Source organism: Aythya ferina, assembly GCF_964211825.1.
Source record: "Aythya ferina genome assembly, chromosome: 3".
NCBI classification, from domain to species: Eukaryota; Metazoa; Chordata; class Aves; order Anseriformes; family Anatidae; genus Aythya; species Aythya ferina.
The window spans coordinates 43988641-44013471 of record NC_140298.1 but is presented as its reverse complement, the minus strand read 5'-3'; the positions used below and the strand labels follow the sequence as shown (position 1 = coordinate 44013471).

Below are 24831 nucleotides of genomic sequence, written 5' to 3'. Positions count from 1 at the left end.
ATTTACATTTCATTAGTGAAAGCCTTTTTTTTTTCAGTGGGAATCTGACTTCTCTGTCTAGATAGCTGACAGGACATGATTAGTGACTTATATCACAAAAATAATTATATAGCCAAAATTAAGAGTTTATTTGGTAAAAAGAAAAAAAAAGTGGTATTGTTCCTCTTAAAGTGGTTGGTTAAATAGCACCAAAATATCACTTTAATTTGTGCAGTTAAATTTTGGACAGCAAGTTGTTTTGTTGTTTTTTTTAGGGGGGAGAGTGGGGCTTAGCCCTCCTTGCTGTTTTTCCCCCTTCTTCCTCCTCTTCTGGGTACGGGAGAGTCTTTCTGACAACAATCACAAATCCAGCGACCTAAGAAAAGAAAGTTGTCAATTATTGGGAAACTACCTTTTTTATTCACTCATCTAGTTATGTACCTTTCACCATCTCAATAGGTGCTCATCTGTTTCTAGTACTTCCTTTCATGTACACAACCAGTGTTTTTCTTTAAACTTCAAGCATCTTTTCTAAAAGGTACAGAAAGCACCATGTCAAATTCACCATCCCTTGCGGACTCAGTGCATGTAACAATTGGCTACACTAATGTTTATGGGGCTCAAGGAGTAAGTGCCAGCACTGCTAATGCAATGGTTATTAGGAAAGAAGAGACAAACCATGAGGTTGCAAGTGAAGATTTTCAGATGAGTGGCCACAGTTCAAGGTTATGGGCAGTAACTCACAGCAGAAATGAATGGCAGTTGGAGAATGTTGCTATTGTGCCACAGGGTAGTGGGTCCCATTCCCCAAACCAGCGTCAGTTATTTCAGTGCAGTCAGGCAGCACAGATTAAACTGCTGGCAGAGGTTCAGCACTAGACCTTGTACTAAAACCCATTTATGGAGGGAACAATAAAGGGTTGAGCATAGATATTAACTATTTATATTACAACAGCTGGAATCATAAAAGATGCTTTGCTTTTTTTTTTTTTTTTTAGTTTTGTAGGACTATAATTATTTTGCTTAGATTCTGTCTGTAGGTCAGTCTGAAAGTTGAGTCAACCACATAACCTGGAGTAAAACAACAGCAAGCTCCCTGTGCTTCTCTAAATGGGAATATACAATGTAGTTGAGGTAGTAGTTACGAGGAATATTGTCACCGAATGCTTTATCATGAGCTTACTGCTGATGATTTATTTAGTGTCATGTGAAATGCAACATTGCTACCAGTCACTTACATCTGAAGTTTTCTTTACACTGCCTTGAGTTGGCCAGGTATTTTAGAAGTACAGGCTGCCTGACATTGAGGTACTTCCAGCTTTTACATTTAAGAAAAAAATGGGAACGAAGGGGTTTAAAAATGTTTACAAATGCTAAATTGAGCATACTTTTAAATTTAGAAACTGAAATAACAAACTTCGTTAAATGTGAAAGCTATTATCCAGCAATATGCAGCAATACAGGCCTCTTTACATGTTTCTTTTATGAAAAGAGGTAATTATCCTCAGTATTCTCTGGAAATATTAAAAAAAAAAAATTGCTCTGAGGGAGCCTGTTTGGATTCTGTTGTAAAAGCCAATTATATTTCCTATACAGGAAACGCCAGGTTAAACTGTGCAAAACCAAATACACAGAAATAAAGCTTATTAAAAAAAATTCTCAATCCCTAGCGTGCGGATGCTTTCCAACACTATTGCTTATTTTTACCCTTCACACTGATTTTAAACTCTTCTTTCAAAAGCAACGTGTGTATTTTGACAGAGAAACCCCATGACTCAGAGGAGGTGGGAAGGGAAAAATTAACTCTTACTTTATTACCTGAGGGGATAGCGTCAAGCCCCACACAAAAAGTGTGATAACCACGGTCACATACATCACAGAACATCATTTCTTCTTCATGGTGAGGCTGCCCACATATAATGCATGTTTTACACTCCATACATTGCCAAGGGTAAGTCTTAATCATAGCAACAAGCTCCGGGGTCATATCAAGGCAAGAAGGGTGGCCTGGATTAAAATCAATATTATTAATTATGACTGAAATGAAATTTAAAATTATTTAGATTGAATTAAGCTGAAGCTGAGCTCGCCTCCTGGAGAAATCTTAACAGCACGCTGAATGTGATAGCACATATAATCTTAAACAGGGATGAAGCTTTAATGAAGGACAGAAAAGGCAAGTGAACTGTTGGTAAACAAGTAAAAATATTTCCACAAAAAGATCTGCCAAACATTAGGAATGTTTGAATCCTTAGGAATCCAGTTAGTTTATACGGATACTTACCACTGTTGTCACACTGGGAGCAATGTATAAGAGCTTCAGCTTTTCCTTTCTTGTTGGACTCCTTACCCTTCAGACAAATTCCACATATAGCATTTGGAATGACCTTTGGCTGGAAGGGTAGAAGAGGGCTATAAATTCATTCCAGAAGAATTTACAGATTTAACAGGAAATGTAACATAGCTCCTTAACTCAAAATTAATGGGTTATCTGCTATGATGTGTGAACCTTAACACATACGACAATAATTGACAACCAGCAGTATTTAAAAAGTCTTAGATTAACCACGTAAGATTTTGAGCTTGGCACACATGTAGTGAGCTTTACATAAACAAAATGGGAGCAGAAGCATGTACTAGTTTCTTCCTCTGAATTCAGCAGCTAACATACCCCTAAATTACATGGTATAAAATACTTCATTGCAAATCTCCATGCAGATTTTCTGTGTGGAAGAAATTAAATACAATTTTACATTTTCATTGTCTTTATAGAATATAGAAACTTAATTACAAAAGCAATAAATTTGACTTTAACAAGTTTTAAAATATCTGGTAAGCTATGTTATACACTGCTGTCTTACCATTCCTTCTTAAGTCCAGTCGTAACTGCAGTAAAAAATAAATACCCTTGCATTTAAATACAGTTTTACGTTTATAGTATTTCTAAGCGATAATCTGGAGCCTGAGTGCATGAGACCCATTTAAAAGGTGAGAGAAACAGTAGGCTGTTAAATGGAGTAACATTTGTGTATTAATTCTGTGTGCAAACACAAAAGTTTTATCTTGATGAGGACCAAAGAAATAAGGTATGACATATTTCAGAAATATCTTTGTGAGGACCAAGAAACAAACCAAGCATTACAGACATATTTCAGTAGTTATATTATTGAGCTTGGACCTCTGCATAATGAAATTAGTGAGAAATAAGGGTTAAAATTAACATAGTACTCACTGATATTAAGCACTAGTCCCAGAGTTTTAGTCCCAGAGTTTTGAGAAGAAAAAAAAACGTTGCTGCAAAGATGCAGCTATTAGCTGGAATTCTAATTCAAGGCATATCCTGTTTTCTAAGGAACTAAACAGCTTGTCAGTAAGCAAAAACATACCCAGTCAACTACCGACCACTTCTGGGGAGAAGAATTAAGTTTAATTAAAAAACAAAAACAGAAATACATGTATTAAAACAAAGAAACTAAACAGGGATCTTTGTAATGCAACTTATCCTCAAGTATATCTATCCCCCCAGCCAGTCTTTTTCCAATACCTGTATCTAGTATGATAATATCTTAATTCATTTTTAAGCAGTCAAGACGCATTGCTTTAAGAATTCTGAAGTTCTACATCTGCTTTTCTATGTTAAAATGCAGCTACATTCTGCTCCAAATTGTCTAGTCTGAAGAGTTTTATTTAAAAAACAAAACACCATACGTGATGTTTATAAGCAACTTCCTTCAAAAGATGACAGAGGCACTCATACAGGCTTTTTTTTTTTGCTTATTTATTTTAAAAAAGCATAGTCAACCTGTTTTATACATAAATATAATAAAATGGTAAGAGAAGTCTAACATTCACAAATGTCTCTACAAAGTAATAAATATAATGGAAGCAAAACCACACAAAATCATTTACTATTCTATGTGTCCTACATGTATACCTTTATACCCTGCTCCTCCCAACAAAAGTGGCACATGCTTTAACCTTGTCAGTGTTGCAGCATTTACCCTTCTGTTGTTTAGGCTACATTCTAATTTTTTTGTTGGTGTGTTTTTATCTATTTCTAAGTAAACCAAGCCTTTCTAGACTAGGAAGTGCACTTCTCTAATCAGACTTCTAACGAATTTATGTATCACTGCTTTTAATATACAGCAGCATACTCCCTTGTACTCCATCAAAACTAAAGTGAGCTACTTTCCGGTCACTGTACTTGCATTACGTTATGTGCATTAACACTCTGATATATAAAATTCTAAAGTTAGACACTGATAGGGGTGCATTTATTAACAATGCTTCCATCTAATTCTTACTTCACTAAATTGTATTTATTAGAAATCGTACATTTGGAGGTGGGATGAGAATAACAGCCTATTAATAATAAAAGTTTCAACAGCATGGAAGGGTGGGTTTTGTTATTTTTTTTTATTTTTTTTAATTTTTATTTTTTTACAAAAATGAAATAATGCAAGACTTCACATTTCAAAACAATTCAAGTTCTACCATCATAAATGGCTTTTAGAAACACTAAAAAAAAAAGTGTATCAAATCCAAATGGGAAGTGACAATATCCCATCTGATTAGAGTACATTTTGCTTTGTACATCTTCATCTTATTGGGGGCTAAGGAAGGGAGAGAGAAGGAATGCCGGGTCAAAATAATGACTGCTCTGTAAGTTTTAACTTCCTTGCTGCAGCATGCAGCTCTCAAAGCAAGCATTCCAATCACACTATTTTTATAAGGTCCTATTCTGAATGCAAAGGGTTCCATTTGCATATACAGTGACCTAAAACAGAAGTGTTGTAAAATATAGTTTCAATACATTTCAGTTTTATGTGCAAAAAAAAACTCCTGTACTTTTTACAGTACCCTGTGTGTGCAATTGCAATAGCCAGTCCTGCAGCAACAAAGACTCGCTATTTGTAACATGACAAAATGTAAAACATATGCTAATTGTTCTTTGTTAAAGAACTGACAATAAAAACGGCTCCATATAAAATACATCATTTCTTTTGCTTAAAAATAACTCAGTGGAAATGTGTGAATCCTTTAATACTTGTAATGTGTCTATAATGATACAATTGCATGTTGATGCCATAGCAATTATCCTTCAATTTTAACTACATGTAACCAAAAGTTTACTGTCCTACAAAAATAGTCAGATATTAGAGAACGATACAGAACAAAAGTATTACAAAGATTTAGAATTCACAGGGACAACATTTTAAATCAGTTAAGCCTTCAGCTCCAAGTGCCGTAACACTCAGGCACATACGGTATATCATTATCTGGTGTTTTTAATGGACTAACAAACAAGATTCTTTCTGTCTCACCAGTTAAAGCAGCTCATATAATTGGGTTTACTGAAAGCATTTAAACACTCCCACAAACAAGAAAGCCGGTCCTCTCAACATCCCAACACAGCATCACCATCTTGACTTATCAACAAGTTGATGGTCGATGCAGGCGGAACACACTGACATCAGAAAGATGTGGCACTGTCAGTTTACAGTGATGCCTTGTTACTAATACAGTCAGTGACTTCGTAGAAGTAATTGCTATAGGAATCTATTTTCAAAATGCAATGCCATATGCTACCAGTATAACTTTCAAAAAAAATGGTCTGCTCTGTAAATCTTCTCTTTATGCATTCATAGACAGGAATGATCAAGCACACAGGTATCTCAAAGTTAAGTGAAACTTCTTTCTGCAAACCTGTGGCACACAATCTCCAACGACAAGTTAAACAAAGCTAAAAAATAATTTCAAGTGCCATCTTTGGATTTCATGTTCGTGGGAACATCGGTATGCATTCTGAGTCTACAACAATTTGCAGAGTTACACATAAAAAAATAGATGTATGGTACCACAGTCTAAATCTCCATAATTTGCATATGTCTTAGTAAGTTTCTGAAAAGAGAAAACACAACTGGAGCTTGATATCTGTTATTAACTTTTACAGTTACTGTATGTACAGAAAGTTTATCAAAGTTGTCCAATTCTTGTCGGAAATTAGCTTTAGTTATAGCTTATTTATTGTTAACTTGGTAAATACAGATAGTAAACAGTTATGAATACAAAATACAAACCATCAACAGCGCAACTTCTGCTGAGACAGTTTCTCAGTATGTACAATCTTGTCACTGACAAAGATTTTCCTTTTTCATAACCTCTCAACACGCATTCTTGATTGCTACATAAACCCCATGTTAATGTAGTGTCTTCCTTTTTTATGGGCCTATTCCTGCTCCCACATAAGTCAATGGAAAATTTTAATTCCTTTCAGTGGAACAGGACTGGGCAATAATGTATTTTAAATGTGTTACATTATTTTCAAAACCCCTCAGGATGCCAAATAGTAACATAAACAATGCACGTCAATTCCCAGTTCTCCTGAGAATTATTTTTTTATCTTTATCTTTTATCATCTTAATTTTTGAAATTATTATACAGTAATACTGATGATTTTGGTCTTAGGTTTGGCAACCACTGCTTTGTAGCTAAAATGTATTAACATCCAAACTAAGTCAGATAAAAGCATATTGCCTACAAACTTTTCTACGTAGTACGAACTACATAAAAAGCTGTTTTCCACATCTTCTTATAGTGGTCATGTAGTGTTGCCTATATGACTGTAATAAGCTTCTTGTCTTTCATCAATGTCTTACATCGTAACATCTCAGGACGAAAGACTATTTGAAATGAACATCGGAACAATGTGTTCAGCCACATAGCTGCACTTTACAGCACTGATCTCTAGGTATGCTGCCATACGAAACAGTACAAAAAATAATGGATACCTAGTGCTAGTTTTGAACTGGCAAGTAATTCTGACTGCTATGTCCAGGCAGACAGAAAGATGTCGAGTTCCAATGACAAATCCACAGGAGACTGTCCTAACGTAACTGCCTGGAAATCAGAGAAGTTACCAGAAACAGAGGCCACTGTATAGCTAGAATAAAGGAAAGCCTCACATGAAATAAAAGCAAAAAGGAAGTAAGGAAGCAAACAGATGGAGCACACAACAGGAGAGCAGCTAGTGAAGTACAGCAAGCAGAAGTTCCACATTACTGAAAAACAAATATTTCAGGGAGAGGCTGGTCAGTATGGAAGTTCAGTCAGGGGCTTTTTTCTTCTACCTTGTACCCAGGAACTGATTTGGATAATACAGAACGTTTGGAACCATCTTTTCTTGGAGTAGAACTTTTGTCTCTTGTTTTTTGTCTTCCCTGAAAAGAATCCTCCTGGTTGTCTGTGGCGCAATCACCTTCAGATACATTGCCAGACGAATTGTCCTATAATAAAAATACCATAGCTATATTTTTTATTTTTTTGGATAGACAGACAAGTCTTTCCTATGCCCCTTAGAGCCAACTAATGTAAAAGAAGGATACATCTTTCCTTCTACAAAAGCATAGGGTGCATCACAATCTAGAACACTTTCTCATAACCTTCATTATTTATTTTTCTTCTCATGCTAAGAGACTGGCATCAGCAACAGCGGTTGTGTTTTCCAGTTGATCTTGGTACCAGAGTGGAGCACACAACAGTATAATTCTTTGAACCATTTTTCTTTGAAAGTCAGCAAGAAATTGACTATATGCATAATGTTGCTTACAAAGTAAAGGGCCAGTGAAAAGTTAAAAGTGCCCTGGCCTCGTATTTAAAGTGTACGACCAAATAATGCTGTCTTTTTAATTAAATATGTGAAGGTTTTTACTGCCACCCTCATCTCATATTTTCACCAGGAGCACTCTGAATATTTCATTTGGATTGCAGCAGAAGAATGCCATCAGAGGAAAAACACACTTGAATATTTAATACAGAACCAAACATCAGATTTCATGCTGCAGTTAAAAGAATTTTGAAGAACAGGAAGGTGAAGAGTGGAAGAGGTTCACAGAGAATGAAAGACCAATGTAAGCATAATTAAGAGCAGCAGCACAAGATTTTTCTCAGAGGAGTGTTAATACAGGCTTCCAAAAACTTTCAGCAGAGAATAATATAATTAATCATGTTTATTACAATAAAAAACAAAAGGCCAAATACTGCGGTGCCCTACAGTAAAAGGCACTCAGTACAAATAAAGTAACCCACCTATGCCCTGGAACCTAAAATCAAAACAGACAGAGGGCAAAGAAAGCTGTAGAACACAGAAGCAAAGCTAACTACATGGCAAAAAGAAATGGTATGTTTCACACTTTTCTTTTTTTTTTAAACTAGGGGAAGAATTATTTAGAACAAGTCCATTAAGACACTACAGAACAGGAAAACTGCTATCTGAGCCCAAAAATGGGGAGGGTAAAAAAGGAAAAAAAATACCGTAGGGCTCACCAGCGAGATCTGACAAATGTTAGGCAGCTGAAAACTCGGAAAAATATACTTGGCAACTGTCCACCTTTGTGTCCAACAGATATCTTCCCCTAATGACTAGTAAAGAACCACTGCTCCATAGCCAAACCCCCTTCACAGGAACCTCATCTCATATATTCCCTACACCTTTCCAACACAACCACGTTTTCCCTTCCATATTCTCTCACCAAAAAGGCATCTGAACTTCTGTGCTAAATGGAAGGACAGCCGGCTCAGTCCAATTACTTTTCTTTACCATTAAGAGAAATGGAAGTCAGTGGACAGGGGAATTAGAAAGAGGTGATTAACGATCAAGTGTAAAAAAAAATGGAGTACGATTAAATCAAAGTTGACACTTAGCATGATGTTTACTTTTTTTCTCTCTAAAAAATACAAGCAGAAAGAGTGTATTAACAGCTATCCCCCGTAAGCCTACAAGCTGACCCTTTCTTTTCTTCTTCAGTTATGAGTAGCTTGTGAATATTTTAAACAAAATAAATGTTTATATGGAGAAATTTAGCATTACATATACCCACTATCTAACATGTTAGTCAATTGAACTAGAAATTGTTAAATGTATTTCTGATTTTATATTCTGTTTTTTTTTTCTTAGAATTGGAGTTCCATTTCTAGAAAATGGTCATTGCCAATATACCACCAACACCAATATACCAATGACACAGCTGTTCTTGGACAGCCCATCTGAAGCTCAGCTGCTCCTGAGCACCTACAACACTATCCAGGTAGGTATGTGAAAGTTTCCCTTAACTGCCAGTAACAGTTAATTTGGGGTTTGCATAAACAGAGAGTGCATACACATCTTTTTAAAGATGTATCATAAAACAAACAAAAAATCCCAACTGTTTTCAATCTTTTCTTTAAGTTGTAATAAAGTAACTGTTTCTATATTGAGTACTTCCTCCTTCTACATTACAAGAAAGCAAAGTTACCAGGCTACCAAGTCCTTTGCTTTAATGATGGATTCTATGGAACTTAAAGAGCAAAATATACTGTGACCTGAACTAAAGTTCACAGAAATGTTAGCAACCTGACCCATGACCTGAGGAAAAGGGAGTAAACAAAGAGGGGCAGTTGGGAAGACTTCTCAAAACTTCTTTAGAAACAAGTAAGAGAAAGACTGGTATTACAAATATTTGTTTGATTTACTTTAAAAATGGAGCACAATGGAAAGTTGGATAGAAAAGTTATAAAATAAAAAGAAGTACTAAAAAGGCGAGTTTATGATTCTACTTCATTTTGATGATGTTAAAGGTTCTACCAGGAAATTACTGAAACTAACAAAAGCGAAGGGAAAGGATTTTATTTTGTTGAAGAACGCTTTCAATTTGTCTCACCGAGTTGCCTTTGGTTTTCCGTTTCTCATCACCTCGCCCTTCCTCTGCATCATCTGAATCCCCATCACTGTCTAATGCAGGCAGTTCTGGATCCAAAGGGGGTTCGTAAAGAGCTGTGTTTAATGGCAAGTAACGAAGTTCATCCGGAGAATATCTAAAGGCAATAAAATAAACAAACAAATGCCTTTGTATTTTATGCATGGATATTATTTACAAAATACATAAAGAATTTATTTTGAAAGAAAGAAACGTGAATGATTTCAGCTCGCTTCTTTAGGAAAGCACATAAAAAAATGCAGGAAACTTGCTAATTTCTCTTCACCAATTAACTTTAATTACTATCCAGTACTTGTCATCTTCACATAGGTAAATATTCATGGAACAAAGGAAGAACATATTTGCAATGTTCTAAACCTGCACAATCATAAATGGTCACCTGAATGTCTACAGAATCAACCCATGTTACTACACCCAACAGACTATATACTTTGTTTATATAAGTACATAGCATGTGCACAACTCCAATCAAAGGTACACAAATGGCTAGGGTCCAAAGCAAAATAAGTAAAGATAATCTATTTAAGACCAAGTTTCTTGAGTAATGAAGAGGAAAAAAAGGGAAATAAAAATATTACAGAATACTGTGAAGATCTGATCTGTATTTGCTTATAGCCGCATACAGCTTTATGTGTATAATCCCCCCCACCCCATCTTTTTTATTGACCTTAAAGACTACGAAAAAAGACCTCTTAGTATTAAGGACATGGTAACGGGTAGGACACTATTTTCATGTACACTTTGAAAGGTTGCGTCCTTCATTAAGAAGGATAGTTAGTTTCACTTACAGCTTGTATGCTCAAAATAAACAATATTTCTTGTATTTTTAACACAACTTAATAAAATTCAGGTCCTTCAAGAATACCCCTTAAACATGCACATTTATAGGGGGGCTGGATGAAGACACACTGGAATGAACAAGGCAAGTGCATACAAAAAGTTTCTCGACAGAAAACTTTGCATGTATAGGATGAGTAGTACCATCTCTGGTGCAAAAAAGGCACAGCTTAGGCAACAGCTTTCAAATCAACCTGTGTTCGCCAAATGGGAGCACCTCACAGGGAAAAGTCTAAAATTTGTGTAGCTGTTTAAGTTTACACAATACATGTTTAATGAAAAAGAAAAATTCAACTAGCAACACCTTTCTCCCTCACCTAAAAATCCAACATTAAACTTAGCCCACAAGATCGATTGCAATTTGGTGGATTTTTTTAAGTTAAAAACTTTCTAAAAATTTAAAAAAGGACAGTAAGACTGTCACACGGAAAGCACCTGACCACAAGCCAGCATTACAACATTTTGACGTAGCGATATTAATCTTAGCAAACATGCAGAGGCAGAAGGTAAGTAAGCATGTGAGGGTGGCAGGAGTGATATCAGTGTCTGCTTTTACCACAGTAAGGATCTGAGCTGGTGAAAGCTCAGGCACCACAATACATCACTGGAGGGAACACTCTTGCAGCCAGTACTACATTTATGTTGTTGACAGAAGCCCTCATGCTGTGCATTTATTAGTCTAGCAAGTGACTCAGGCATAAAATTAATTCAAAACTTTACAGTAAATACACTCAAGTGTTTTCCATCAGCTAAACATAGAGAAAATAGATCACTGCAAGAGAATCAGCAATTGTGATGGTTTTAAAATACCTTTTGTAGTACTCCTGGAACTGGCCGGGTATGAGAGCCACTGGATAAGGACTAACCTTTGTTCTCTCTGTAGGTAAGACTTTGTATTTTCCTTGAGGCACCTGGATAATCTGTGGTGTTTAATACAGAATAATGAAGTTCTCATTTCACATCCGAACTTTTGAGCCTTCCCTACCCTCCACCCCCTGGAAATATTTTTGAACTCAGTCTCTCCCCTTTACTGAGTTTCTGAATTCAATAATTCTGAAACCTGACTGTACTACTAAAATCCCACTAGCAACACAAAGGATGCTTATAGAAGGTCTTTTTTCAGAATGAAACTAATTATCTGCTATCCTGTATGTAACATATCTCAATATCAGAAAACCATAGACTTTTCACAATATACTACTATACTGTTACAATTTGCAAAGAGAAAAAAGTTGCTACACTGTTTTCACACAAGCAGTGCAGTCCTGCTTCAAAACGACAGCTAGCACGTGTGGTTTCTTTTTTTTTTTTTTTTTTTTTTAAATCAGGTGCAGAGGCATAAAATATATCTAATACAAAAACAATGTAACACCTAGCAAATATACAGACATGAAAATTGAGAGGGAGCAAGTACTATTTTAGATAAACAGCTTACTATTTAACTCATTACATTGTTCTGGCAAAATTTCAGTAGTTGTCCAAAAAAGAATGAGCCACTTCCATGAACAGATAACAACAGAAGCTTCTTATTAACCTAAACATCCCTCTTAATATTATGTTGTTGCAACAGATTGGAGACATGACAATGAAGTAACACTGAAACTTTAGAAGTTTCCTCAGACAGAAGTGTTTTCCCATTTGAAAGAAGATTTTATATTAGATATATTTGAAATTATTATTTGTATTTCCCAGCAAAACTGTTAAAATCTCTACTTAACTGTAACAGGACTATTCAACCCCTCTGAAGATAAAACAGTTAAGATAGTACTAATAATCACTTCTTATTAGAACAAGCAAGGAGCTACTATTGACATTGAGAAGAAATTTAAATCCGCCTACATGTGTTTGTAAATCAAAATACGCTCTTCTTTCTTCCATTCGTTCTCGGTTTAAATTACTGTTGAATTCTGCAGCCTTCTTGGCAGCTTTTTTTATATATTCTGGAACTTTACTGGCTTCTACTTTCTGTGTGTTCTGTTGCTGCATTTGCTGAAATAAAAATAATTTTATTAATTTACATACATTTCACTATCAGTTTGTGAGCACCCCTTTTTTAAATACATGTATATTCCATGATACACATTTGGTTCCCTTAGCGCACTATTTACTTACAGAGTACTCTTTATAATGATCTGTTATTCGCTGACGTTCTTTCTCTTGCAGTATAACAGAATACTCAGCATGTTTGGCAGGGTATTCTTTAATCATAAGATCAATTACTTCATCACTGCGCAAAGCTGTTAGACCTAAAATAGATAAAAGCAATAATGATGCTACCTGGCAAAACTAACGGTAGGTTATTTATATCTGACAATGATCAGCTGAAGTTTTTGAGGAGCCAAAGACAACAACCTACTATGCACAATGCTTCTCCCTCTCTCAAGCAGGAGAGAACTTATGACATTCAGGTTTCAAGGCTGATTAACAGTTTGCTTCTCCCCCAGGAGGAAAGGCTCATTTCTTTTCTTGCTTACAGCTACAGAATATAACCCCCACCTTCATACTTGACTGCCACCTACTCAACTCCACTGTGAAGCAGAACCTTTGCTGTAAGCGGGACCTGGTGAACTGTTAGCTTCAGTTTCTTGTGTTGGTAAACTGTTAGTTTCATTAATTTGTACAACCTTAACTTAAATTATGAGGTTAGGTTTTCCACACAAATCAAGGATCACTGTGAGGGCAATTCAGAACAGCAAACTGCACACAGATGCCTGACTCCTAATTAAAGTATTTCAATTCAGAAGTCAGAACATGACAGTTTGCAGCTACCATGTCATGTGGAACGCCTCTCTGAAAGCCTCCAACGCAACCAACCTCCACTGACAACAGAATGAAGGTTGGCATATGTTACTACCACTGATGATATATATAACTATCCCTGTTGTTTGCAGTTAACACAGCACATACTGTGTATGTGAGAAAGAATATAGCATTTTGCTTCTACTGATAAAAATAGATCTTGTTCTCTATTGCACATTTCAGTAAAAAAATAAAAAATAAAAAAAGCTGACAGGTAAGAAATAAAGGTAAGTATACCAAGAACTGTTAAGATATAAAATGATTTAACATTTGCACAGATCCATGACACACATGAAAAAAAACGTGACAGGCATCATTTAATCTCTAGCATGTTCCAAGTCACGTGTATTAGTAGAGGAAGAAACAAATACTTGAAGTTCTTTCAACATAAAATGCATCAAGGGCATTGTTCTATTTCAAGTACATTTAAGTGCTTCAATATGCACCCTTCCGACAGCTAACACGTATGCTGATCTGTATAAATACACTAGTGTTTGCTTAGTCCCAACTCACTCAGCCTAACAAGACTGATGGACTTTTCAGTTTGAAAAAGTACGTTGTTCTCTTTTCTACACGGAGAAAAAGGCTCTAAAAGTTAATTTACAACATAAGTTTTGCTAAGTAATTAGAATAGATCCCTTTTTTTTTTTAAACAATAAATCTGGAAGACCAATATCCTTCGGCCAATTAACACAAATTAAGAATGAAATACAAGCCAGTTTTAAGAATTCACATTTTTGGTTGCAAATGATCCAATTCTCCTCTACTAAACTGAATCACATTTTCAGTGTGTCACTTTCAATACTGTAACAAGGAATATAACAATCTTTTCTCTTACCTAATGTGCACTGAGTCTCTGTGATAACATTTAGTTCTCTGAGGTAGAGCTTCTCCTTGTGAGATAGGTCTCGTCTTTCTAAATCTCAAGAGAAAACAAAAAAAAGCAATAAAAATGGGTGAAGTTACTCAAAATCCCCCATAAACAATATCAAATTAGTCTGAGAATTATTTTCAGGTAGTGAGAGTCTACACAAAACTACTATTCCTATAAACATGATAACATTAAAAACTTATTTTAATTTTAATATACACTCCCAGGATACATTCGATTTTTCTGAGAACCTTGCCCATAGTTATGATTTACAGATATACTAAAGAAACCTGCCACAAGAGCTTGGATGCAGAAAATATGATCAAATACTGAAGGCATATTTAACTTTTTTCTTTTAATATGCCTTTTAAAATAAATTCCATGACATAAGAACCATGTACGATAAAACTGAATTATGAAGGCTAAAATCCTAGAACCTTCCCAATTCATTCTGAAATCCTTCCACAGATAAAACAGAAATTTTACCACAATTTAGGAAACAGAATACAGAGATACAGCTATACAGCAAGAGATCACTAACAAAATATCTAAGAATAAAGCTGAGGTCAGTTTTCAAAAGCTACTTGCTCACCTTAACCCTTAATCAAACTTGTCTGCAGATTTTCAGTGACAATACTGAAAAGTCTTGAATTGCTCTGAAAACTGTAGTATACATTTTCAATATGCCAGTAACAAAATCAAGAAGTACAAAATACAAAATTGAGATATACTTTTGCCATGGACTTTTTTAAACAACTGGCTCATACCGTGGTCAAAGAGACACAGAGATTACATTCAAACATATGAAAGCAGAGATTTTTTTTTAGAAGAAAAATTTAGAAAAAAACACACACAAAAAACCAAATACCTGGATATTTTCTTTTAAAGGAAGTCACACCCAAATATTCACTGACTTGCTCCTGAAGCATATAGTATTCCCCTGTTTCATCCGGTGGCCACTTGTACTCTATCAAGTTTTCAGCAGGAAAATAGCTGTATCTGAGCATTTAAAAAAAACAAACAAACAAACAAAAAACCACATTAGAAGAAATCAAAGAATATACAAGAGGGATACTTACATTTCTAGAAATTCACTAATTCCAATTTACATTACTGACCACCATCTACAGATAGCTGGACAATTCCTTTATAACACCACATTCTCTTAATCTTTTTCAAAGGCATTTACCTACACCCCACTTCACATGTACTTCCCGAAAGCAGTGTTTATCAATATGCTGAGAGAAGGAACACAAAAAAGGGATATGTGTAATGGTGGAAAGGACATCAGAAAAAAAGCAGATGCTACAGTGTCAAAATTCACTCCAGAAACATGTAATATTTGTAAAACTTCTAAGCTGTGCTTTTGATTATAAATTAAGACACACCACGCTCTGTGTGGTTTAAAATATGAACTCTTAAAATATGCCAGGAGAAAAAGACACCCCACTACTTATAGGACATTCCCTCAAATCAGAATCTATATGAAGTATATAAAAGCAAAGAATGTGGAAGAGCTAATACTTAAGCATACTGAACACTACAGTAAGACTAGCAATAAAGAAATGGTATTACCCAAGATCTTGACTAGAAGTTTCACAGCTCCGAGAACTGTCCCCTGAGCCCATACGTCGTCTTTTGGATGGCTGGCTGCCATCATTGGAATTTTCTTCTGTGTCATCCTGAAACAAACATGCAAATAGGTATTAAAAAATAAAAGTATTCAGTGGATCATTTAAAATACCAAAAAATACTGTATGACAATCTGCAGTTCAAGCATACCCAAAGAAGTGAACTATTTAATAATACTCTCTACAAAGAGCTCATAGGACAGATTACACAGTAAATTGTTCTCTGATATAAACTAGCTTAAGGCCACAAAATGGCACAGAGAACTGGCTGTTTCTCACCTGCTGCATACAGGGAGTACTCAATAGACAGATGTGGCTCTGACCACCAAGTTCATTCCCAATGCAAACTACAACAGCACAGCCAGGCAGCTGTAGACCCAACAAGCTTCCCTCACCAGTGAGGGTCAGGGACAAGAGTAATTCCCGTACTCAGGCTTGCTCCGAAAAGCAACGGTAAGGACAGAGCAAAAACTTTTGTTTTGTAGAGAGGAAAAAAAAAAGGAAAACTATTGTTTAACTCCTACCTAAAATCTCAAAGCCTTTAGTGAATAACTTTGCATGATTACAAGTGAGAAATCGGAGAGAGAAGTAACAAAGTGAATTGCGTATTGTGACCAGCAGTAGATCCAAGAACAAAACAACTCTTTAAGTAACTGAAACTCTGGAATAGGATGAAAGAATCACTTTTTGTAACATTTGTGAAAAGATTAGGAAAGAAATATTAATGTGTCAGAAATAAATGGATCAAGCCCATGATGACACACTGTTAAACAGTGACAAGAACTATTATTAAGTCTGTATTAGCTAGTGTTTTTCACTCTAGTATGTTTTACATACCGTATCACTTGAAATACTATTATTAAAAAAGAATTCAGCAAATAATAAAGTTTGTTATATAAGACTTCATAGCACTATAATCAAGACAGGTTGCAGGAGAAAAGTGTCTCCTTTACTTTTGGTTTATTTCACACACAGAATCACAGAATTTCTAGGTTGGAAGAGACCTCAAGATCATCGAGTCCAACCTCTGACCTAACGCTAGCAGTCTCCACTAAACCATATCCCTAAGCTCTACATTTCATGTATTATGGAATTCTTTACGTGACTTTTTCGGTTTTTCTTTCTTGGGGAGTTTTTACTCCAGCTCTTCTTCAAGAAAGAAGAACGTCTTTCATACAACAAGAAAAAAAATAAAGGCAATGTTAACGAAACTGCAAGCAGCATCTCTGAGTATTACCAACAATACTATTTCTGAACGTTACTAGGAACACCCTGCATAAACTCACCAGCAGTCCCAACCAAAACAATATCACAGTAGAGCTTTTGCAACACAGCTACGTCTCAGCAGCAGTTCACTCCTACTTCTCACCCGGAACACTAACGCACTCCAAAAATAGATAAACAGGGCCAAAGCTACGGTTTTCTGCACAAAAGTCTATGTATATTCAAAGCAAGAAACTTCCAAACTTCCGTGTTTAAGTGAGAAGTATAAACGTGGCCTTTAAGAGGACTTGTACAAGTTTTTCTCCTCTGCCTCGGGACTTTCTTCCCGTTCAGCCCGCAGCGCGCTGTGTTTACATCCCTGCCCTCGGCTCCCATCACGCAGGCTCGGAGCCCAGGAAGTGAAACACGGGCGGCAGCGGGCGGCTCGGTGCACGCCACAGCACCTGCACGGGCGGCAGCCCGCCCGGAGCCCCGTGCCGGGCACAGCGCCGAGCCCAGCAGCCCACCGAGGCCCCTCACGGCCGCGGGAAGCTCTCCCCAGCCGCCCCCCCCTCCCCTCCCCGGCCCTCACAAAGTTGCAGCGCCCCCAGCCCCACGCAGCCCCCTCAGGAGGGGCCCGCCCGGCGCTGCCCCAAACTTCGCCCGCCCTGGGCCGGCACCGGGACCGGGGCCGGGCCCGTGCTGAGGCGGCGGGGAGGGGGGGGGAGCGGAGCGGAGCGGAGCGGGCCGGGCCTGGCGGCGAGGCCGCGGCTCTCACCTTGAGGGACTGCGCGCCGGGCGTGGCCGGGTCGCTGTCGCAGAGGCGCGGGGACAGCACGGCCGCCATCACCGCCGCGGGGGCCGCCGGCTGGGCGAGGAGCAGCGCCGCCGCCGCCGCCGCCCGCCCCGGCCTCGCGCCGCGCCCGGCTCCGCCCCCCCTCCCCCGGCGGGGGGTGGCAACGGCCCCTACCGGCCAGCCCGGGCACGAGCGCGGCGGCTCGCGCAGCTCCTGCTCCGCCCCCCTCCGGGCAGCCCGCGGCGACCCCGGCCCGCGCCGCCGGACCGACGCGCGGCCCGCACCCACGGCGGTGCCGCCGCCGCCGCCCCGCGGGCAGGGCGGTGGGGACCCGCCGCTGCCGCCGCCGCGCCCTCCGCCGCCGCCGCCGCCGCCTCCTGATGCTGCCGCAGCCCGTGCGGCCGCGCGGCCCGGCCGGGAGCGCGGCGCCGATCCGCCGCGGTAGCGCTTGTGCAGCAGCGCGGGGCGCAGGGGCAGCATCCCCCGCGGGTGGGCAGCGCCGAGCGCCGCCGCCGCCGCCCGGCACGGGAGCCGTCTCCGGGCGCGTCAGCCGCGGCCGAGCTACGCTTGTGAACCATCAACCACCGCAGGAGGGGTGCGCGGGGGGCGCGCTCCCCCCACACCCCCGGAGGAGGGCACCGGCGGCCGGCCCCGCCGCTGCGCGCAGGGAGCGCGCACGGTGCGCGCCGCCCCGCGCCCCCCGCCCGGCGCCGCCCCCGCCGCGGCGGGAGGCTGAAGGCAGAGCGCGGGCAGACCCCGGCCCACAAAGCGCCGGGCCCCTCCCACGGCACGGCACGGCACGGCACAGCGCGGCGCGGCGAGGGACCCCCGGCTGGAGCCGCCCCGCCGCACCGGCAGCTCGGAACAATGGGGCCCCGCGCTCCGCCTCCGTGCACAGCTGCGGATCGCCCGGCGCCGCCGTGAGGAGCGCGCACGGGCAGCGCTGGGCACGCCCGGGCCGGGCGGGGGGTCGGCAGCCCCGCAGGCAGCGCGCTGTCAGCCTGTCTCGGCCAGTAGGGCTCACGCCGCTGGAAGGGTCAGGCTGGTCCCTGGGCACCAGGTTGAGCGCTGCTGATGCTGAACGCCAAGGTTGGGACGCGGGGAAGCCGGGGATTCAACTCACGCCTCGCTGAAAGCAAGCCTGTGGAAATGCTGCACAATACAAGCGTGCAAAAGATGGCTTCCCGCTGCACGCTGCTACACGAACAGGCGTTTTATCATAAGTACAACCGAGGAAAAAAAAAAAAAAAACCTGAGCGCTGCCTCCTCTTTCAAAAAGCACAATTCTAAGAAAACAGACACCTACAATTTATTGCAAGCATTCGTTAACAGCTCTAGGCGTGCAGCACACAACATTCAAAATTGTACCAAGTCTGGCGTTACACCAGCTGCTTCAGAGCATTATGACAGATGAAGCCCACGCGTACTTAACCACACACATTTCAGAAGTTAATTTTACAAAGAAAAGCGAGCAAAATTATCCCAACTATATGTCAGCTTCTGTATTTTAGTGCCAGATTTTGGGCAAACGCTGGTGGTAGACTGATGTTCTGAAAATTTTCAAGTATACCGAGTCCTGTGATGCACAAAAATAGGTGTGCTTTTTAGAGCATTACTCATAATAGCAAGCCATTACCAGAGCCAGTGCTATAAACGTTTCCGCTTCATATTTAGCTGAGACCCAACTGTCTCTTTGAACATCCCAGACCCATCTGCTGGCAACCTAAAGGAAAGAAAAGATAAAACCATTTGTGAGATTATATATAGCACAATTTTTATGCTTTGAACGTGTTACATAAATGCTGACATAATTAAATTACAAGAGCCACAACTAGTAAAAAACAACTGCAAAATGACAGTGAAAATGAACAAATGGTATTTGTTATGAAAATGTGTTCTTGCTTCACATTAAAGCTCCCACCCCAATTGTCCCAAAAATATCTACACCAAAAACTCAGCTCTTGTCATGTTCACTTGTTACCACTTCAGCATACTGTAACAGCATCCCTTCAAACATGACATCGACAAACACCATTTCTGGCAACAAATTTAAGTAAAAAGTGATTGCCACTTCCACCTCTACCAGTATACTTGTGACTGGGCTCTCATTTTTTTGGTAAAAGTCTTCTGAAAACTAACGTGTAAATTCACTGCTAAAATAAATATTATCTTCAAGAGGAAAAAAAAAAATTAATTTGGAACATTTCAGTAATCCATCTTTCTCCTACAGCTCTACACCCATACAGTACAAATTAGGAAGCTGTGTACTGCACCACAGCTCCAGGAAAAGTGGGTAGATGTAGGACCTTCATAGACTGGCCTCAGACAGCACCCCTTCAAACATTATTTCACAGAAGGCATTAAGAACAAGGTATGGCTTCACCTGAGCAAAACACCGTGTTTTAACACCAGCTGTGGTTCAACTACTACAAGTGTTCTCTAATTCTCAGCAAGAGACCAAAAAGTGTGCTGAAAGCCAAAGAGAGCTTGCAGCACATGTAAATTATCACACAACACAGGAAAATTGCAGTCCAATAAATTCTTTTGTTTTGGGTGTACCAAGTTCAGGTCACTATTGTCCCAGCTGTAGTCCCAGGAGTATCCATTCGGTGGCAGCTCCAGTTAAAACAGTCTACATTCCTTTCCTTGCTCCTATTCCTTCCCATGTCACCCCCTGCCACAACTGCACTGCATTTTATGCTGGCATTTGATGACCTAACTGGAGGTCAAAGTTCTCTAGAAATAGAGGAGGAAAAAAATATTCACTGCCGTCATGCAATTGTACTGGCACAGCACACAGTGGAAATAACTGGTTGATAGAGAAAAGCAGCATGGGCTCCTTACCACTGTTGCTGAACTCAAAACAAAACACACAAACAAAAAACAACCTAAACCAAACACACACCTTAACAGGGTTAACAGAAGCACAGCAGTACCTTTGTCACCTAGTATACTACTTCCCTAAGGAACCTAAACGCGCCAAGATTACTTCATGTTACACTGCTGTAGGCGGATTAATGCCTAGGAGATAACATACACTTCTAAAAATGACTTTCAATTTGCAAAAGGTATTAAGAATAATTTGTTTGCTCACATGTATTGCTTGACCTGCCTTTTCCACAATTAGCACTGATACCACATACTTATAACGGTCAAAGCCCATTTCCTTCATAGCTGTTAATATCTCTTCGGAGATTGAAGCACACAAGGAGGGACTAGAAACTGCATCGTATTTGCCTTGTTGAAGTTTCTTCTATCGAAAACAATTTTGAAAGATCTTAGTTTTCATCCAGGCAGTTCTTTGCAATAAACTTTTTCAGACATTTTCATTAGAAAAAATAAGGAGTAGAATAGACTGTAAAATACAGATGCTGCTCCCAAACAGCAAAAGCTGCACTATTTTTTATATTAAATGCTTTATCTTTTTTTTTTTTTTTTTTTTTTTTTGAAAGTTACAATTACACATATAGAGCCAATCTCATTTCATCAAACAGGGATGTATTATTCTCCAGCACTTGGGCTCAGTTCACTGGAAAATAGTTCTACAAATACCTGTTCCACATATTGAAGGCCTGTCCTCAGAATTACAAGAGTTAGTTGTAACTTTTCAAGGTATCGCCATCACATTTTAGTAGATTGTTCTCATTATTTTCTGCTTATTTTTTATATGTGGCAGTCAGACTGTCAAGGACACAAAGCATATGTTATGCTGGTCAAGTGATATTAATAGATCCAATCAAAGTAGAATGTCACAAATCCAAAATCAGGATCTTTGGATATCCAGATATTTTGGAGGTCAGGGTACTTTGAATAACTATAGCTTACTTTGATTAGAAATGAGTAAAAGATCAAGCTTCAGCTCCATCTGAACAGCACATGCTTAGTGGCTAACTTGCAGAGGGCCTTCTGCACTTTGTGAAACATAGCACTACATACTACATGTGTGCCAAAACTTAAGCCTGCAAACATTTATGCCTATGTTTTAAGTTCATATTAATGGAACAGCGGAAGTTGCTTAATCTTTGCAAGACAAACTACTGTTGAAAAAAAAAAATAGAAAATTCATTTTAAAAGTACTATACCGTTAGTATTGCTTGAGCTTTGTCTCTCACTAAATAATCCCGAAATTTATGATATGGCTCTAGTCTATATGTATTAGCATATTTTATCTTTGCCCTACTAGATCTGAATGGCAGTCGCCTAGTTTTTGTTGATTCACTGAAATATTCTTCTTCCAGTGGAGCTAAAGATTCAAAAACAGTTTGCTTCCGTTTTCCTTTCATCTGTGCAAAATAATAAGAAAGTCTGCGTTAGATGTAAATGGCTTAGTGTTTTACAGTCTCTAAATGATACTTTATGGTATATAGTTACAAGGTAAAAAAAATCTATGTTTTGAAAAAGCAGAAAAGCTAGAAATATGATATCTTTTCCTCTGGCTGTTTTGACACCATCACTTTCACTGAAAAAGAGAATGGTGGTTAACTTGTGTTCAATTTTAATTTATTTTCCAATGAAGCCTAAATTAAGTTTGTATTTAATCTCAGTCAAGCAAGTATGCCACAGTAGCACTCTGCATTCACTCCATTTTATAGGAAAAACAAACATACACAAATACCAACCTGTGCCTGAGACTTAATCACAACTTCAAGCTTTTCATTCAAAAATTGTACACAAAATCCAAAATATATGCTTGGTTCATTTACTAGGAAATTTTAATTGTCCTCATTGCTTGTATTGCTACTAAATAAATGCCTTATGTATTAATGTCTTAATTTGGTCATTAAAAAGAAAAAGATACTTTCATCTGCAAGCTTGGTAATTTTGCTTGGAACCTCAAAGCAGAGTAGTAATTATTTGTGTGTCATGAGAACTCTGAAGATCCAAGTTCTCTCCCCATCCAGCTCGTGCAATATCATTCTTTTAATACACACAACAAAACTTGGCTTCTATGAATGCAAGCAACAAGTCTGATGATGCATTCAGATGTCACTACCTGCTGTCCTCCACAGCTGGCTTAAAACACAACTGTAAAACAATAACAAAAGACAGAGACAGAAAAGTACTTGGTACCAATGAGACTGTAACAACTGCTACAGACCGTGATTTTCCATACCAGCTACCTCCTAACCACATTCGAGTTTTGCTGATTCTTCAGCCCCTTGCTCCACTTCGTTACTACAGAGAGAACTTAGGCCATCATCAGCTACTTGTCAGAAGAGAGCATGAGGGTGATGTAACACCACAGGGAAAGGCTTACATTAAAAGGCATAGGAAAAAAAAATACATTTGTGAGTAACAGAAAGCTCTAATAATAACTATTTGAAAAGATGCACTACTTTGGGGTTCACAAATCTTTCACTTCAAAAAAAGTTTGAGAATAAGGGATGCAATGCAGTTTCTTCCTTATGGTATTGCACATCAGCCATGTTGACACCAGAAACATTACTTAGATCTCTCTCCCAGTTCCTCAGTTAGATAACTCTGCTACAAACTAGTGATGTTGGCAGCCCTAATGCAAATTGGCTGCAGGTGTTTGTTGATACTATGCCAACAGCACAAGCTCTGAATAGTACTGACACTACACTAAAATGGAAGGAACAGACAATTTGCACTGAGGCTGTGGACACTTGTCAGAAACTCAGAACTGTGAAGGCTAAGCTATAAAACTTGTAGATCGTACCAGCTCATCACGGGTCCTCTAGCAAGAAAGAAAAAAAAAATCAACTCTGCTATCAGCTTCCCAGATGAGCATCCCAAACCTTTTCAATATAATTGAGCATGTGAAAATGGTTACAACCTAAACAGCAACTCTTTGCTAATGCAGTTCCACATAAGTCACAATATCTCCAACCTGTACAAGATTGCAGACGGAAGAAAATTTGTGTCTATAGCACTGAACTTCAAATGGTGCTATTAGAAGCTTAACCGCTATTAGCAGTGACAGAAGTTTCCATAAACATTTCCTCACTTGATAATGAGGTAACCAAAATCCTTACTGATCTCTCTGCACGATTTTATCATTATGATTATATTAACCAAGGCTTTCAATGGGTTAATAAGTAAGTCCACTTCTGTATTTCACAATACAAGCACTGGGTGGTACCATTTACTTCTTCACCTGCATTATTAGCATGGGATTCCAAGTTTTAGCACAGTGTTAGGGGTCGGCCTCTTCTTACAGATAACCAGTGATAGGACTAGAGGGAATGGCCTCAAGTTGTGCCAGGGGAGGTTTAGGTTAGAAATTAGGAGAAATTTCTTCTCAGAAAGAGCAGTCAGGCATTGGGATGGGTTGCCCAGGGATGTGGTGGTGTCGTTGAACGTGCTGCCCGGGAACATGGTTTAGTGAGTGACATTGGTGGTAGGGCGATGGTTGGACCAGATGATCTTGAAGATCATTCCCAACCATAATGATTCTATTCTATGATTCTCAGTGTTGCTGTTACATTTATGTCCAGCCTCTACATCCTTCTGGAAAGGCCCTATTGAAGCCAGATGACCCGGTTTCACGTGGACTATACAGAAACGGGTTCTCACGGTACTGGACTGTGCTGTGCCAGCTTGACCTCGGGCAGGCAGGAGCTCGTACACCGAGGGCTGCGAGCCTCCACCATTTGGACGAACTCTATTTCTCAACGAGCCGGCTCTGACACCTGCGAAGCGGCCACCCCCAACACCCCCCGGGACGCCGCCGCCGTTACAACCGCTGCCGCCACCTTCACCCCCTCCAGCAGCCGGCCCGGCCGCTCTCGCTGGGCAGCCGACAGGCTCAGGCGCCGCTCCGCCTTGGGGCGCGTCTCCATGGCTCAACGCGGAGCTGGGGCCGGTGGCGGCGGCCGCCTCCCCTCGCCTCCTCCCCGGCCGGCGGTGCGGGGCCGGGCGGAGCCTTCCCTCAGCGCCGTGACGTGGGGCGCGGGGCGGGCAGCAGCCAGGTAATGGCCGCCGGGTTGCTGCGGGGAG

At 39.7% G+C, this 24831-nt stretch overlaps 2 protein-coding genes across 6 annotated transcripts; both read right to left on the bottom strand.

The window, feature by feature from the left end:
• Positions 1-104: 104 nt before the first annotated feature.
• On the bottom strand, positions 105-18391 carry PHF10 (PHD finger protein 10). Of its 5 annotated transcripts, none has more exons than XM_084514685.1 (12): positions 17854-18391; positions 15817-15923; positions 15110-15240; positions 14209-14286; positions 12684-12817; positions 12411-12560; positions 11382-11491; positions 9678-9831; positions 7110-7265; positions 2264-2372; positions 1798-1986; positions 105-355 (listed from the first exon to the last, which is right to left on the bottom strand). In XM_084514685.1, exons 1-12 carry the CDS (start codon positions 18349-18351, stop codon positions 270-272), a joined length of 1902 nt encoding a protein of 633 aa, XP_084370811.1. In that variant the 5' UTR covers positions 18352-18391; the 3' UTR covers positions 105-269. The 5 variants fall into 5 exon arrangements, with proteins under 5 accessions (XP_084370811.1, XP_084370810.1, XP_084370808.1 ...); XM_084514684.1 differs by having other exon boundaries at positions 14209-14292; positions 17854-18382; XM_084514682.1 differs by lacking the exon at positions 7110-7265 and having other exon boundaries at positions 17854-18377.
• A 452-nt stretch (positions 18392-18843) lies between these two features.
• Positions 18844-24735, bottom strand: DYNLT2 (dynein light chain Tctex-type 2). Its single transcript, XM_084515169.1, has 5 exons — positions 24588-24735; positions 21954-22154; positions 20966-21124; positions 19508-19594; positions 18844-19068 (listed from the first exon to the last, which is right to left on the bottom strand). Exons 1-5 carry the CDS (start codon positions 24672-24674, stop codon positions 18991-18993), a joined length of 612 nt encoding a protein of 203 aa, XP_084371295.1. The 5' UTR covers positions 24675-24735; the 3' UTR covers positions 18844-18990.
• Positions 24736-24831: the final 96 nt, after the last annotated feature.